Source organism: Lutra lutra, chromosome 16 (assembly GCF_902655055.1).
Source record: "Lutra lutra chromosome 16, mLutLut1.2, whole genome shotgun sequence".
In the NCBI taxonomy this organism is placed as follows: Eukaryota; Metazoa; Chordata; class Mammalia; order Carnivora; family Mustelidae; genus Lutra; species Lutra lutra.
In genome coordinates, this window is record NC_062293.1 from 59577507 (window position 1) to 59590678 (window position 13172).

The 13172-nt window shown below is 62.4% G+C and overlaps 3 protein-coding genes across 6 annotated transcripts; 2 read left to right on the forward strand and 1 right to left on the reverse strand.

Moving 5' to 3' along the window:
* Positions 1 to 924: 924 nt before the first annotated feature.
* MED11 (mediator complex subunit 11) lies at positions 925 to 2810 on the forward strand. The gene is made up of 3 exons (XM_047705936.1): positions 925 to 1496; positions 1623 to 1753; positions 2312 to 2810. The coding sequence occupies exons 1-3, from the start codon at positions 1412 to 1414 to the stop codon at positions 2447 to 2449; spliced, it is 354 nt and encodes a 117-aa protein (XP_047561892.1). The 5' UTR covers positions 925 to 1411; the 3' UTR covers positions 2450 to 2810.
* On the reverse strand, positions 2759 to 6775 carry CXCL16 (C-X-C motif chemokine ligand 16). Its single transcript, XM_047705935.1, has 5 exons — positions 6473 to 6775; positions 6014 to 6152; positions 5676 to 5758; positions 3993 to 4400; positions 2759 to 3284 (listed from the first exon to the last, which is right to left on the reverse strand). The coding sequence occupies exons 1-5, from the start codon at positions 6537 to 6539 to the stop codon at positions 3238 to 3240; spliced, it is 744 nt and encodes a 247-aa protein (XP_047561891.1). The 5' UTR covers positions 6540 to 6775; the 3' UTR covers positions 2759 to 3237.
* Positions 5842 to 12729, forward strand: ZMYND15 (zinc finger MYND-type containing 15). 4 transcript variants are annotated; one of them, XM_047705931.1, is made up of 14 exons: positions 5842 to 5865; positions 7637 to 8249; positions 8846 to 9080; positions 9168 to 9323; positions 9554 to 9714; positions 10176 to 10328; positions 10630 to 10710; positions 10860 to 10976; positions 11075 to 11163; positions 11249 to 11347; positions 11461 to 11614; positions 11696 to 11754; positions 12043 to 12203; positions 12445 to 12729. In XM_047705931.1, exons 2-14 carry the CDS (start codon positions 7667 to 7669, stop codon positions 12614 to 12616), a joined length of 2220 nt encoding a protein of 739 aa, XP_047561887.1. In that variant the 5' UTR covers positions 5842 to 5865; positions 7637 to 7666; the 3' UTR covers positions 12617 to 12729. The 4 variants fall into 4 exon arrangements, with proteins under 4 accessions (XP_047561887.1, XP_047561886.1, XP_047561888.1 ...); XM_047705930.1 differs by lacking the exon at positions 5842 to 5865 and adding an exon at positions 7141 to 7228; XM_047705932.1 differs by lacking the exons at positions 5842 to 5865; positions 10630 to 10710 and having other exon boundaries at positions 7419 to 8249.
* The last annotated feature ends 443 nt before the right edge of the window (positions 12730 to 13172 follow it).

Consider the following 13172-nt stretch of genomic DNA (forward strand, 5'->3'; position numbering starts at 1 on the left):
AAGATTTAATTTATTTATTTGACAGAGAGAGACACAGTGAGAGAGTGAACACAAGCAGGGGAAGCACCTCCCCACTGAGCAGGGAGCCGGATGTAGGGCTCCACCCCAGGACCCTGGGATCATGACCTGAGACGGAGTCAGACGCTTAACGACGGGGCCACCCAGGCGCCCCACTCTCTGTTTGCAATACAACCATGCCCCGGGTCGGCCTTTCACGCAAAGACCCTCTGTTTCCCGCCTTCAACAAAGAAACCTCCAGTAAGGGAATGGGCGGGGGTGAATTTAGGAGTAAATTAAGTTGCTTTTACGCTTTCTCCACTACTGGCTTCATCTCCACCTCATTACTAAATCAGTCACCACGTACCCTTCTGTCTTGATGCTTCTATCTAAATTTTTGCTATTAATTCCTCTGCCTCTCTCTCTTTGACCCCCAAATAAGACCCCCCTTGTTGTTCTTGTATTAGGACTTTTAAAAGCAGCGGAGTCACATGCTAGGTCCCTCACGCTGAACCGACCGTCTCCATCCGTTGGCTAGGCCCGTGCCGACTAACCTCGTTCCCGTGTCCAGAGCTGTCCGGACCGACCTCTCCAGAAGGAAACCCGGCCAGAGCACGCGTCTGGAGGATCCTTCCAGGGCTCCCAAGGGCTTTCAGGACGAGGTCCAAACCACTTAGCTTGCAAGCCTTTTCGTGGTCGGGCTCCGGCTCCCGTCTCCCGTCCGCGCGGTTAAGCCGGCTCCCGCAGCGCCGCCGGCCGGAATCTCGTGTCCGGGCGCCGGCAGGTGCACCGCGCGCGCAGAATCCCGTGTCCCCGCAGGTGCACCGCGCGCGCCTCCGAGCGACGGAGACCTTGCTGTCACCTGAGAACCCATCCCGCTCAGGACGCATCCCCAGACGCCGCGCAAAACCGGCGACCAGAACGGGAGGGGGAGGCTGAGCGGAGCCCGCCCCTGGGAACAGGCTGCCAAGCCCGGTGTCCGCCGGCATCCCGCCCCGGAGGAGCCACGCACGTCTCACCGAGTCAGCCTGTCCCCCAGGCCCCTACGGGGGGTGCCCCAGCACCCCGGGGCTCCCAGCATCTTCACCCAGCACCAGCAGCCGCGCAACAGAGACCCCAGGAGCGTCGCTGAGGCGCGCAGGACGGAACAGCCTCGTACCGGGAAGCCAACACCCCGCTGCCTCCTCTTACCACAGGTGGCCGCCAGGTGGCGGCGGCGGCGCAGATCAGGGTGTGCGCACGATACCCTGGGAGTTGTAGTTCGCCAGGCTGGGCGGCGCCGAGCATCCTGGGAATTGTAGTCGCAGTCACGAGCACGACCCGCGCAGGCGCAAACCGACAGCCGCTTCCGGGTTCAGGCGCGGCGTTTTGCCGAGGGAGAAAAACCCCGAGGAGGGGGCGGCCGGGGGTGGCGATGGCTACCTACAGCCTGGCCAACGAGAGGCTCCGCGCGCTGGAGGACATCGAACGGGAGATCGGCGCCATTCTCCAGAATGCAGGTTCGGGACACGACGGCCGGCCCCCGCGCTCGCAGCGGGGAGGGGAGGGACCCCGGGGGCCGGCGGGGGGACGGGCTCCGCGCGGGGCAGCCCTGGCCAGCCCCGGCCCTCTGTCGGCCCCCGCAGGTACCGTGATCCTGGAGCTGTCCAAGGAGAAGACCAACGAGCGGCTGCTGGACCGGCAGGCGGCGGCCTTCACGGCGTCGGTGCAGCACGTGGAGGCCGAGCTGTCGGGGCAAATCCGCTACCTCACCCAGGTGCGTGCGGCCGGCCTCGCCCTGCGCCTCCGCCTCACCCTGCGGGGTCCTCGCGGCGGAGCTTCGGCCTCTGGAGCCGCGGCGACCCGGCCTCCAGGGAGCCGGTGACCTCCGCCGAACCCTCTCTTCCGGGGTGGGCTTACTCCTCGGGAAGAAAGACGCGGAAGGCGGCCTTGCCTGCCTCGCTGGCCCGCGAGCCGCCGGGCGGAGAGGCCCTGGGGAGGGACTGGTGGTCGGTGCCAAAGCCAGGGCCGTGCGCCCAGAAACCTGACCTGACCTCAGGGTCTCCAGGGGCGGCGCCCTGAGAGGAGGGGCAGGGGTGAGCCGGTTCTCGCTGTGCCAGACGCCGCTTTATCTAATCCTGCAACAAGGCTAGGAAATCGTTGGGGTTACCCACATCTTACACGAGGTTAACACGTTCGGTGATTTACCCCAAGTGACCGGGCTGCAGCGGCGTCCGGCTCAGGGAGGACAGGAGGCAAGAGACCAGATGCTCGCTGGGTTGGGGAGCTGGCTCAGGGGAGGGGTGTGTCACTGAGCCATCTGACTGTCCTGTAGGTAGCCACCGGGCAGCCCCATGAGGGCTCCAGCTACTCTTCGAGGAAGGACTGCCAGATGGCCCTGAAGCGAGTGGACTACGCCCGTCTCAAGCTCAGCGATGTGGCCCGAACCTGTGAGCAGATGCTGGAAAACTAGGCCGACCAGCTAGAGCGAGAACTTGGAAGAACGCCACCACCAGCACCGGGGACAAAGAGACCTGTGGCGTGGGACATCAGGGCTGCCACTTTGGGCCCAGCTGGGCAGGGTGTAGGGGGCAGAAGGTGGGGATGGAGACACTTGAAGATCAGGCGGCCTGACTCCTCCCACAGGTGCTCCTGCAGGTGCGCCAGGAAGTGCTGACAAGCTCAGACAGAGTCTATCAGACTGCCAGCACACTTCCTCCAACGCCCCGTGCCCTACCCCAGGCTTCTGTAGACTGGACCAGCGAAGGCACATGCTTCTTCATGGAAAGAGACAAAAGCAGAACCAGGGGTTTTAATTTAAAAAAAAAACAACAGCAACTGAAGCAGGGAGCCCGGACTCTCACTGGAGCATACGTGGGTGATACCAGGATTGAGGAAATAAAATCGTGGGGGCGGTGGGACCCTGAGGGGAGACGCTGGAGCCAGGACCCTTGGGAAGGGGGCAGGAGCCTGAGGCCAGTGTCTGCAGAATAGAAGAGTCAATAATTATAAAAATAATCTTTAGTAATTAAGCACATAATTTGTCTAGGGTATCACAGTGAGTTGTAGATTTTACGTTACAGCATGGAAAAGAAATCCAGGGAGAGCTGACAAGAGGGCAGTGGCTGGACACTTGTATATTAAACATCAAGTGGCCGTGGAGTACCTAGTATGTGCTAGAGATTATTCTGATGTATTAATTAAAGGTGTGCGGGGCTGCATAAAGGACGGCATCTACCCTCTCAGGTTTCCGCTCTCCACTCAAGCACTGGAGTCTGATGCCACGGGTGTATAATACAGCGGCAAATCTGGAAAAGAGAAGGGGATGAAAATATCAGCTTATAATTAAGGGAAGTTGGGGGACTAGCTTGAGCTGGGGGATTCGATCCTCAAAGCTCAATGATACAACCTGATACAGGGCAGGTGCTCAGGAGAGACGTGTGAACTAAATGAATGGCTCCCACCTTCCTACATGGGTTCCTCTCTCCTTATCCTGCTCTAGCTACCATTTTCTTTTTAAAAGATTTTATTTAGGGTGCCTGGGTGGCTCAGTGGGTTAAAGCCTCTGCCTTCAGCTCAGGTCATGATTCCGGGGTCCTGGGATTGGGCCCCGCATCGGGCTCTCAAGAGCAGAAACCCAAGCAGGGGGAAGTGGGAGAGGGAGAAGCGGGCTTCCCACTAAGTAGGGAACCCTATGCGGGCCTCCATCCCACCATCACAGGATCCTAACCTGAGCTGAGGGCAGACACTTAAGGAGCCACCTAGGCGCCCCTAGCTGCCATCTTATATTGCTCCAAGCCCTGCCTGGCTCTGAAGTATAGGTCAAGTATGGGTCCCTGGGCCTGTGATGGCTTTCCTTCCTCCCTCCCTCTTTTGTAACTGTCTCTAGCTGACTCTTTTCTCATGGTCCACGGTCCACAGTGCAGACAGATGCATATCTGTCTGCCTGGGGCAGGTTTCAGGTTTCGGGCCACCTAAGAGCTACTGGGGAGAGGGGCCCCAGAGGCCCAGCTTACCTGGAGAGTGCTGCAGTGACTGCTCCCTCCTCCTCCTGCACAGCACATACAGGAGGACCACAGTGAGAACGAAGATGATGGTCAGGAGGGACACCACTGGCACCATGGCTGAGGTTCTCTCGGAAGGCCCTACTCTTTCTTCCAGCTGCTTCTGCCTCTCCTCAGGCCCCTGACGGTGGCCCCCAGTGGATGTAGTGATGTCATCGGCACGGGTGAGGTTTCTGTCCAAGGACTGGGCCCCTGCTGGAAGCGTGGGCTGCGAGGTGGACTGCGAGGTGGGTGGCAGGTGCGTTGGAGCAGGGGAGCCCGTGTCTAAAGGTGCCCTTTGTGTGGGCTCAGGAACCTGGGTGGTGGGAGGAGGCAAGAGCTCCTGGGGGACTGCACTCCCGGAGTTAGCATATCCATATTCTGGAGAGGCAAGAAGTAAGGTCACAGCTGAAGGCGGGATAGGAAGGCAGAGGCGGATGGCAGAGTAGGGGTGGAGAAGGAAGTGAACCGACCGGCAACAAGGAAGCACTGGGACAAGCATCTGCACCGGGACATGGACAAGACCTGGGCTGGAACCCTGACTCTGCTACAGAGTCTCCGGGTGACCTTGTCCTTTGTCTCTTGACCTCCCTGGGACGCCTTTCTTTCAGCTATAGAGCAGGGAGAATTCTCCTACCAAGGGCCACAGTGGCCAGGAGGATGAAGGGAAAGCCTGCGTGCAGATCTCTAGCCCACAGACTGGTCTGTGCGCCATGGAGGAGACGCAAGACTGCGTCTGTGCAAGTGTTAGGACATTTTGTGTATTTATTTTACCAGAAAAATACGGCAGGCGCATCTCAGAAGTGGCATGTGTACACCTAAGAATTTATTCCTCTTATTGTATGTAAATTTAACCTCAAAAGAGAAACAGCAACAATCAAGTATTGAGCTCCATGACACACAAGCTGAGATGTTTGGGGGTGAAGTGTGGTCATGCCTGCACCTAACCAGGAAACACATCAAAAAATAAGGGGCGCCTGGGGGGCTCAGTCAGTTGAGCGTGTGCCTTCAGCTCAGGTCATGATCCCCAGGGTCTTGGGATGGAGCCCACATTGCAACAGGGCTTCCTGCTCAGTGGGGAGTCTGCTCCTCCCTCCTCCCTCCTCTCTCCCCCCTGCTCATGCACTCTTTTCTCTCTCAAAATCTTGTAAAAACGAGAAGGTGGATTGATGACGAATGAGATAGATGGGCGCGCACTAAAGCAAATGTGGTTACGTGCTATAAACCTGACATTGTAAAATAGGAATTTGTCTCTGCTGTATTTTGTACCTACTATATAAAAGACCTAAAACACAAATACATAAAAGCTAGAATCGTAGCTAGAAACGTAGACTCTAAGCGGTGGTCCTATGGGTGTCCCCCGGACAAGTCTTTCAACTTTTGTGTAAGTCTTTAAATTTCCATAGTAGAATACTGGAAAGCAAAAGTAGTGCCTTGGCTTCCAGAAAAATATTAAGTAAGAGCACGGGAGGGAGTGGCACAAATCACGACAGCGATGGTGGGTGATACTGGATGAACAGGGGTCGAGGGGACATCGCCTGGCACCAGGTACAACAGGAACTCGAGGTGGCATGGGGAGGGGACCCAGGCAAAGCTGACTGTGAGGGAGACCGCTTCCCTGGAGAGAGACCCCAGGGAGGAGGGGGAAGCCCGTACCTTTGCAATCAAACCAGCTCACCAGTTCTTGAACCCAAGCATCTTTGCTCCCCCCACACACGCTGCGGGAATGGAGCTGGAACCTAGGAAGGAAAAGCGTGGTCACCTCAGCTCTTTCCTCATTCCAAAGATGTGAAGTCACTGCCAAGAGGGGGGGGGGGCCTTTCTGCCCCGCCTGGGAAATTCCCAGGTAGGTGGGAAAGGGAAAGCAAGGCATGGAGAATTGCTGGGCGAATGGAATCCTGGGAGGGGGTCGGTCCCCCCAGGAGTTCCAGGTCGACTGAGAGGTTCCCGGAGGCCCCCAGAGGCGCTGGGCTCCCAGCGCTCCGGGAGATTACCTGATGTAGGAATTACAGCGATCGTAGGCTCTCAGGTGCTTTCGGAAATGTGCCATGACCTCCCCCTTCGGAGGGGAGTGGGAAGGAATCCTCCTGTGGCAGTAACAACTGCCGATAACGCTGCCCTCGTTGCCATGGCCTGGGGGCGGGGTGGGGGCGACCCAGGCGGTCAGCGCAGGTTCCCCGCTCAAGGGGCTCCCCTCCCTGTTACTAAGCCTCTTCCTTCGATCCCGGATCTGACCCCCGGGCCCAACCCACACATCCCACCCCCAAAACACGTCCTGAGCACGGCCTGGACCCGGACGTCCCCCAGCCTGTCCCCTGCCCCGGCCCGGCTCGCCACTTACCAAACACCACCCCCTCGGCCCTCGGCGCCCCCTTCCCGCTTCCCCCCAACCCGCCGCTCGCACCCCGTGCGCGGACTCAGGGGCGCGGGGGCCAGCGCGGCCCCGGACCAACCTGGCGGAGGCAGCAGCGGCAGCAGGACGAGGAGCGCGAGGAACCCGGCGCCCGGGCTCCGGCTCATCTCCGCGGCCGGTCGGGACCGGAGCGCGGCGGCCGGCGGCTTGGTCCCGGGCCCGGGGGGACGCCGGCAGCCGCGGCCGGGGCGCTGGGCTGGGGGGGTGCGGCGCGAGCTGGCGTCGCCCTCTTCCCGCGCTCGCACCGTCCGAACCGACAGCGCGGTCGGTCCTGCGGACCCGCGCGCGCCCGCCGCCCGCCGCCGCGGGGAAAGCCCAGAGGAGGCGGGGCCCCGCGCCCCCGCGCCCCGCGCCGGGAGCTGGCCCCGGGCCCCCGCGCCGACAGGGAGGGCCGGGGAGGTGCACGCAAAGCGAAGGGCGAGCGCAGCGGCTCGGCGGGGCGCGCGGCGCGGGCGGCGGAGCTACAGGCTCGGCGCGGCTCCGGGGTGCCCGCCCGGCCGCTCCAGCTCAGGCCGCGGCCCTCGAAGTCGCGGCCGCTCGGCTCCCGCCACCCCCGCGGCGCTTTCGCTTCCCCGCCGGGCGCCGGCGCCGGGCCGCGATCACATGCCAGGTGATGCCCCCGGGGAAGTCCGCGAGCCGCGGCTGACCCCGCCCGGCCCTCTCCGCGCGCGCCTCGGGCGCTGGGGGCGGGGCCAGCCGGGCAGCGGGCCGCGGGCTCGGGCCGCCCTGACGTCACGCCTGCCCCCCCGCCAGCCCCGAGGTATTTACCTTCGAAAAGTGGCGGCGGCGGCTGCAGGTACCGGAGTGGAGGGACGGCCGGGAGGGGCTGGGTCCGCGGGGTCCCCGGCCGAACCGATCCAAGCCGAGGGGATGCCCCGGCTCCGGTCCCTCCCCCCACACCCTACAGACGGATCCAAAATAATCCCTCCTGGCGGGTCCGTCCCCAAAGGATTCGCCCTCCGACTCTGGTCATCATTCAGACCCTACTCTAGAGGGGCTGGGCCTCAGATCTTGGGCCCCAAATACCATCTCACTCCTGACTACTCGTCTTAACCCCTGCTCGCCCGCTTCCAAGCCTAGCCCCGTTCTCCCCCTGAACTCCCACCCTGAGCCCTGAAAACTTGTCTCGGGACCCTCAACCACGCCCCCATTTTGTAACCCACCCCTACCCTCTCCCTCACCATACACCCCTTCCTCTGCTCAGTCTGGGCCCAGACCCTGTGGCCCTGAAGACATGGAGTTTGTGTCTGGATACCGAGATGAGTTCCTTGATTTCGCTGCCCTCCTGTTTGGCTGGTTCCGAAAGTTCGCGGCGGAGCGCGGGGCTTCAGGGGCCAGCCTTGAGGGCCGCTGGCGCCAGCTGGAGGCTCCGATCAGAAGGCTGCCCCAGGACCCTGCCCTTTGGGTGCTTCATGTCTTGCCCAACCGAAGTGTGGGCATCAGCCTGGGGCAAGGGGCAGAGCCAGGCCCTGGACTAGGCCTGGGGGCTGCCCGGTTCCTGGGAGATGAACCCCCACTCCACCTGCGAGACCTAAGCCCCTATGTCAGCTTTGTCAGCCTGGAGGAAGGGGAGGAAGAGGAGGAGGGGGGGGAGGAAGAGGAAGAGACTGGAGAGGAGGAGGGTGCAGGCCTGGAGAAAGTAGACCGAGAGGAGGCTGGGGAGCCAGCCCCCGCCAGCAGGGAGTCCCCCCAGGAAGCAAACCCTCCAGGGGAGACAGAGGAGGCTGCGCAGTTGGCAGGAGGCGGAGAGGATGGTTGCCGAGAGGACAAGGCAGAAGATGAAGCCGGTTCTGAGAGGAGGAAGGGGCGGAGAAGCGGTAAGAACCCCTGTGCTGGGGATTCGGCCCTTTGGAAGACCTCCTCCACCAGGCAGCCCAGAGGGGTGTCACCAATGGGTGGCCTGCAGGGCAGTCTGGCCTGGAGAGGTGTTTTCATGGACCCACGACGTTTTGTTTTTTCAACTGGAGCCAGTATTTATATATTGAAAGAAAAAAATTCCAGAAGTCTCAGGAAAGCTGGAAAGGTCCAACAGCAGGCTCACACTTCTTTTTTTTTTTTTTTTTTAAGATTTTATTTATTTATTTGACAGACAAAGATCACAAGTAGGCAGAGAGGCAGGCAGAAAGAGAGGAAGGGAAGCAGGCTCCCTGCTGAGCAGAGAGCCCAACCCGGGCTCAATCCCAGGACCCTGGGATCATGACCTGAGCCGAAGGCAGAGGCTTAACCCACTAAGCCACCCAGGTGTCCCTCAGGCTCACACTTCTGCATGGCCACAGATACCCCGGCACCGGTGTCCCCTTCCAATGAGGCATACCCTCTCTACCCGGTCCCCTCTGTTCACTTAGCTGACCCGCCTAGCCTTTGCACGTATGACGTTCGTACCCCTGCCCCTGACTTCTCCTTCCTTCCCCAGAGGCCTCCCCCCTGCACCTTTCCTGCCTCTTACTGGTGACCGATGAACATGGCACCATCCTGGGCATTGACCTGCTGATGGACGGAACCCAGGGGAGTGCCAGCAAGTCCTCGGGGACCGAGAACCTGGCTCCTCGGGCCTACACTCTCCTCTGCCATAGCATGGCCTGCCCGATGGGCTCCGGAGACCCTCGAAAGCCCCGGCAGCTCACCGTGGGAGACGCCCAGCTGCATCGGTACAGAAATGTGGTATCTGAGGCTGGGGAGGTGTAGGGATCTGGACTCCTGAGCCCCCCAGCCTGACGGTGTCTGCCCCCATTCAGAGACTTGCAGAGTCTGGTCCCAAGGCTGGGAGTGAAGTTAGCTAAGGCGCCGATGCGGACCTGGGGTCCCCGGCCGGGCTTCACGTTTGCCTCCCTCCGGGCTCGAACCTGCCACGTCTGTCACAGGCATAGCTTTGAAGTGAAGCTGACACCTTGGTGAGCAGCCGAAGAGGTGGCGTGAGAGGGAGGGAGCCCCCCAACAATCAGGCAAGCACAGAAAACTGGCCAGCGGGGGAGGGAGGGTCTGGGAAGTCAAAGGAGGGAAGAAAGCAAGCTGTCACGAGCAGAGTATTCAGAAAAGCGGACCGAATGATACACGGGCAGCTGCAGGGCATGCAAGGCCACAGCGCTGAACATTGGGTGCCCACCACCCCCTGTGACCCCAGCCCCCAGTGCAGTGCTGTCCTGTACTGTGGCGAGGCTTGTCTCCGGGCTGACTGGCGGCGATGCCCTGATGACGTGAGCCACCGATTTTGGTGCCCAAGGCTTGCAGCCTTCATGGAGCGGGCCGGGGAGCTGGCAACTCTGCCTTTTACCTACACCGCAGGTACCCCAAGGCGATGGGGTGGTGGGAAGGGGGAAACTGAGGCAGGGGTTTGGGACCGAGGCTGGGTGCCTGGGTACAGGGTTCTGGGTCTGAAGGCCAAGTGCTTGGGGATTTAGGGTTGGAGCCTAGAGCCCTGGGGCTGCAGACGGGGTCTGGAGCGGAGGAGTGTGAGCCTGCGTTCCCCGCTGCCCAGCCCCACCAGTGACTGGGGGCCATCAACAATCCCTTGAGTTTTTAGACCCTCAGTTTTCTCATCTGTCTAATGAGTATTTTAAAAAACGCTAAACCCCAGGGAATTGTTACAAGACCCTATGGGTTTGGTGCCTGTGGCCCTGTAGACACTAGGAAATATTCATTCTCTGGAGGACCAGAACCCGGTTCAGACCCAGGGCCCTCGAGAAGAGCTAGAGCTTGGGGTTCCAGCCACCAGGCCCTCAACTGCTCCCCTCCTCCTTCTCCAGAGGTGACCAGTGAAACCTTCAACAAGGAGGCCTTTCTGGCCTCACGGGGCCTCACTCGTGGCTACTGGACCCAGCTCAGCATGCTCATTCCAGGCCCTGGCACCCCCAGGCACCCCCGGGGCAGTGCACCAGCCCTCAGCCTTCTTCTCAGTGGTTCGTGGGGCCTCTCTTCAGGCATGGGCCCCTCAGCCTAGAGGGAGGGATGGGGGAGAAAACAGGGCCCCGGATAATGCCCCCGTGCACTCCACTGCCACCCCCACGGTCATTTCAGGCCTTTCCCCAGTCCTCAAAGAAGTCACCCCGCCCACCCCATCGAGAAGCCACATCCACAGGCCATCTCCCATTCCTTTTGCTGTAGCTCCAGGAAACATAGCTCCTTTGGAAGGAAGAGGGTGGTGAGCCAGGTGGGGGCCTTCCTGACACCAGGATCCTCTTCTTCCTTCCATCCTTCCAGGAGATCCCTACCAGCTTCTCCAGGGGGATGGGCCTGCCCTGATGCCCCCTGTGCCCCCAGATCCACCCAGGGGCCTCTTTGGTGAGCTGGAGGGGCCCCGAGGGAGCTAGAGGTAGGGACAAGGACGGGTGGGTCAGCAGTCTGAACGGCTGAGGAAGAGGGGGCTATTAGACTAAAAGGGGCTGGGGTCTGCGCAGGGGCCAGGTCCCCCAGTAACCCGCTCTCCCCAGGCTCGTGGCAGGATTACTACACATGGAGGGGCCTCAGCTTGGACTCCCCCATGGCCGTGCTTCTCACCTACCCGTTGACTGTGTATTACGTCATCACGCACCTGGTGCCCCAGTCCTGTAAGGAGCGCAGAGCAGCGGGAGCGAGGGGGGCAGGGAGCTGGAGGGGGACACAAGGAAGGGAGACCGTTTTCTTAAGCCTCTAACTTCTCTCCCAGTCCCTGAGCTCAACATCCAGAACAAGCAGTCACTGAAAATCCATGTGGTGGAAGCAGGGAAGGAGTTCGACCTCGTCATGGTGTTCTGGGTAAGTCCCTCCAGGACCAGAGGCTGGGCATTTGGGCGTGGAGCTGGTGGTGGGGTGAGACCTTGATCTGTCCTCTCTGCCTCAGGAGCTCTTGGTCTTGCTCCCCCACGTGGCCCTGGAGCTGCAGTTTGTGGGTGATGGCCTGCCCCTGGACAGTGACCAGCAGCATTTTACCCTGCAGAGGGTAAGTGTTGGGGGGGAGGAGTTGCCCCCTACCTCCTGCTCTCCCTTTGCCTAACATGCCCTCCCAGTGCCCTAACTTGCAGCGGTTTCTCCCCTCCGCTCCTGGCTCCCCAGGATGGCCCAGAAGTATCTGTCCGACCCGGTTCCGGAGTATCTGCGCGGCTCAGCTCTAGCACTAAGGAGAAGGGGGGCCGCAGGGACCTGCAGATCAAGGTGTCCGCGCGGCCCTACCACCTGCTCCAGGGGCCCAAGCCGGACCTGGTTATCGGTAAGAGCCTGGGGTAGGAGTGTGGGGACGTGGGCGAAGGCCGTGGGCGACAGCTTCTGCCCGCTCTCCCTCGGCCTGCAGGATTCAACTCTGGCTTCGGTCTCAAGGACACTTGGCTGAGCTCGCTGCCCCGGCTGCAGGTGGGGGATGGGCCAAAAGGGACCTGCTTTGGGGCCAAAAGGGACCTCCCCTCCTGCCACTCCCCCACCGTCCTCCTTCTCCGAAAGCCTCTTCTTCCCACTCTGCTCCAGACCCGGGGCGCGCCCAGGACCCTCCTGACCCTGTCTGTCTTGTCTGTCTGCTTCGTGCCTCTCCCCGTCCTGGTCTGTCTGGGTCCCGGGTTTGCACCGCGGTCGGCGCCCCTGGCGCCTGGGGAGGGGCTGGGCGGAGGCGCGGCTCCGAAAGTCAGAGGCCCGCGCCCACCACAGTCCCTCCGAGTCCCGGCCTTCTTCACCGAGAGCAGCGAGTACGGCTGCGTGATGGACGACCAGACCATGGCGGTGGCCACCGGAGGGGGCACCAGCCCCCCGCGGCCCAACCCCTTCCGCTCCCCCTTTCGCCTGCGAGCCGCGGACAACTGCATGCCCTGGTAAGGGCCCGCGACCCCCGCGGGGTCCTGCGCCCTCCGGGGAACCCCTCTCCGCGACCCCCGCCTCCGCCCCCGCGGGCCTCGACCCCAAGCCCACTCGGCGGGCCGGACGCAGCTCCCGGGACCCCGCCCGCTCGCTCGCCCACCGCCCAGGGGCGTCGGGCCACCCCGCCCCCGCCCCGTTGAAGCCACGCCCCCCACCCCGTCGAAGCCACGCCCCTGACGCGCCCCGCCCCCTCAGGTACTGCAACGCCTTCATCTTCCACCTGGTCTACAAGCCCCCGCAGGGGAGCGGGGCCCGCCCGGCGCCCGGGCCGGTGCCCCCGGTCCCGGCCCCCGCCGCGCCCCCCGCCCCCGCCCGCAGGCGCCGAGGGGAGAAGAAACCCGGGCGGGGGGCGCGCCGGCGCAGGTGAGGGCTCAGGTGCGGCCGCCCCCCGCCCCCCGCACGCCCCCGGAGGGAGAACCGAAAGGCGCGGCGCGGGGCGGCGGGCTGGGAGTCGGGGTGAATAAAGCATCGTTTGCAACCGCTGGGTCCGGACGCCCTGGTTACACACGCGTGACCCAGCGCTAGCCGTGCGGGGAGCAAGGGTGTCGGCGGACTCCTTTCCCCCAGCGACCGCTGCGGCCCAACTGCGACCCTCCTTGATGACCCCACACTCCTGCTGTCTGTGTGCCAGCCTCTAGGCCCCAGTAGCCCTCAGCGATCCGCCGCGAGTCGAGGCGGGACCCAGGAGCGGAGAGGGGCTTCTCACTGGCGGGCAGGGGACACACGAGCTCCTGGGGGCGCGCAGGCCTTGGCTTAGGGGCCGCGAAAGGCCGCCAGCCCCCCAGCCGTGGGCCATCCTTCTCCCATACCTCGCGCGCCACGGAGACCCAGCTTGTGCTGAGTCACACTGGGAACGTCCCTCAAATCCAGGTCATGTCCACTCTCACTGCCCACTCGCGTGTCAGCCGGGGAATTCCTTCTAC

Bases quoted from the DNA above. Each gene is read 5' to 3' on its own strand.
- MED11 (XM_047705936.1), top strand. From the start codon at position 1,412: ATGGCTACCTACAGCCTGGCCAACGAGAGGCTCCGCGCGCTGGAGGAC. The intron at 1,497-1,622 runs GTTCGGGACACG...CGGCCCCCGCAG, and splicing joins CGCCATTCTCCAGAATGCAG to GTACCGTGATCCTGGAGCTG. The intron at 1,754-2,311 runs GTGCGTGCGGCC...ACTGTCCTGTAG, and splicing joins AAATCCGCTACCTCACCCAG to GTAGCCACCGGGCAGCCCCA.
- CXCL16 (XM_047705935.1), bottom strand. From the start codon at position 6,539: ATGAGCCGGAGCCCGGGCGCCGGGTTCCTCGCGCTCCTCGTCCTGCTG. The intron at 6,153-6,472 runs GTTGGTCCGGGG...CCCCGCCCCCAG, and splicing joins GCCGCTGCTGCCTCCGCCAG to GCCATGGCAACGAGGGCAGC. The intron at 3,285-3,992 runs GTAAGCTGGGCC...TCTCTTTTCCAG, and splicing joins GTCACTGCAGCACTCTCCAG to ATTTGCCGCTGTATTATACA.
- ZMYND15 (XM_047705931.1), top strand. From the start codon at position 7,667: ATGGAGTTTGTGTCTGGATACCGAGATGAGTTCCTTGATTTCGCTGCC. The intron at 8,250-8,845 runs GTAAGAACCCCT...TTCCTTCCCCAG, and splicing joins GAGGAAGGGGCGGAGAAGCG to AGGCCTCCCCCCTGCACCTT. The intron at 10,977-11,074 runs GTAAGGAGCGCA...CTTCTCTCCCAG, and splicing joins GCACCTGGTGCCCCAGTCCT to TCCCTGAGCTCAACATCCAG.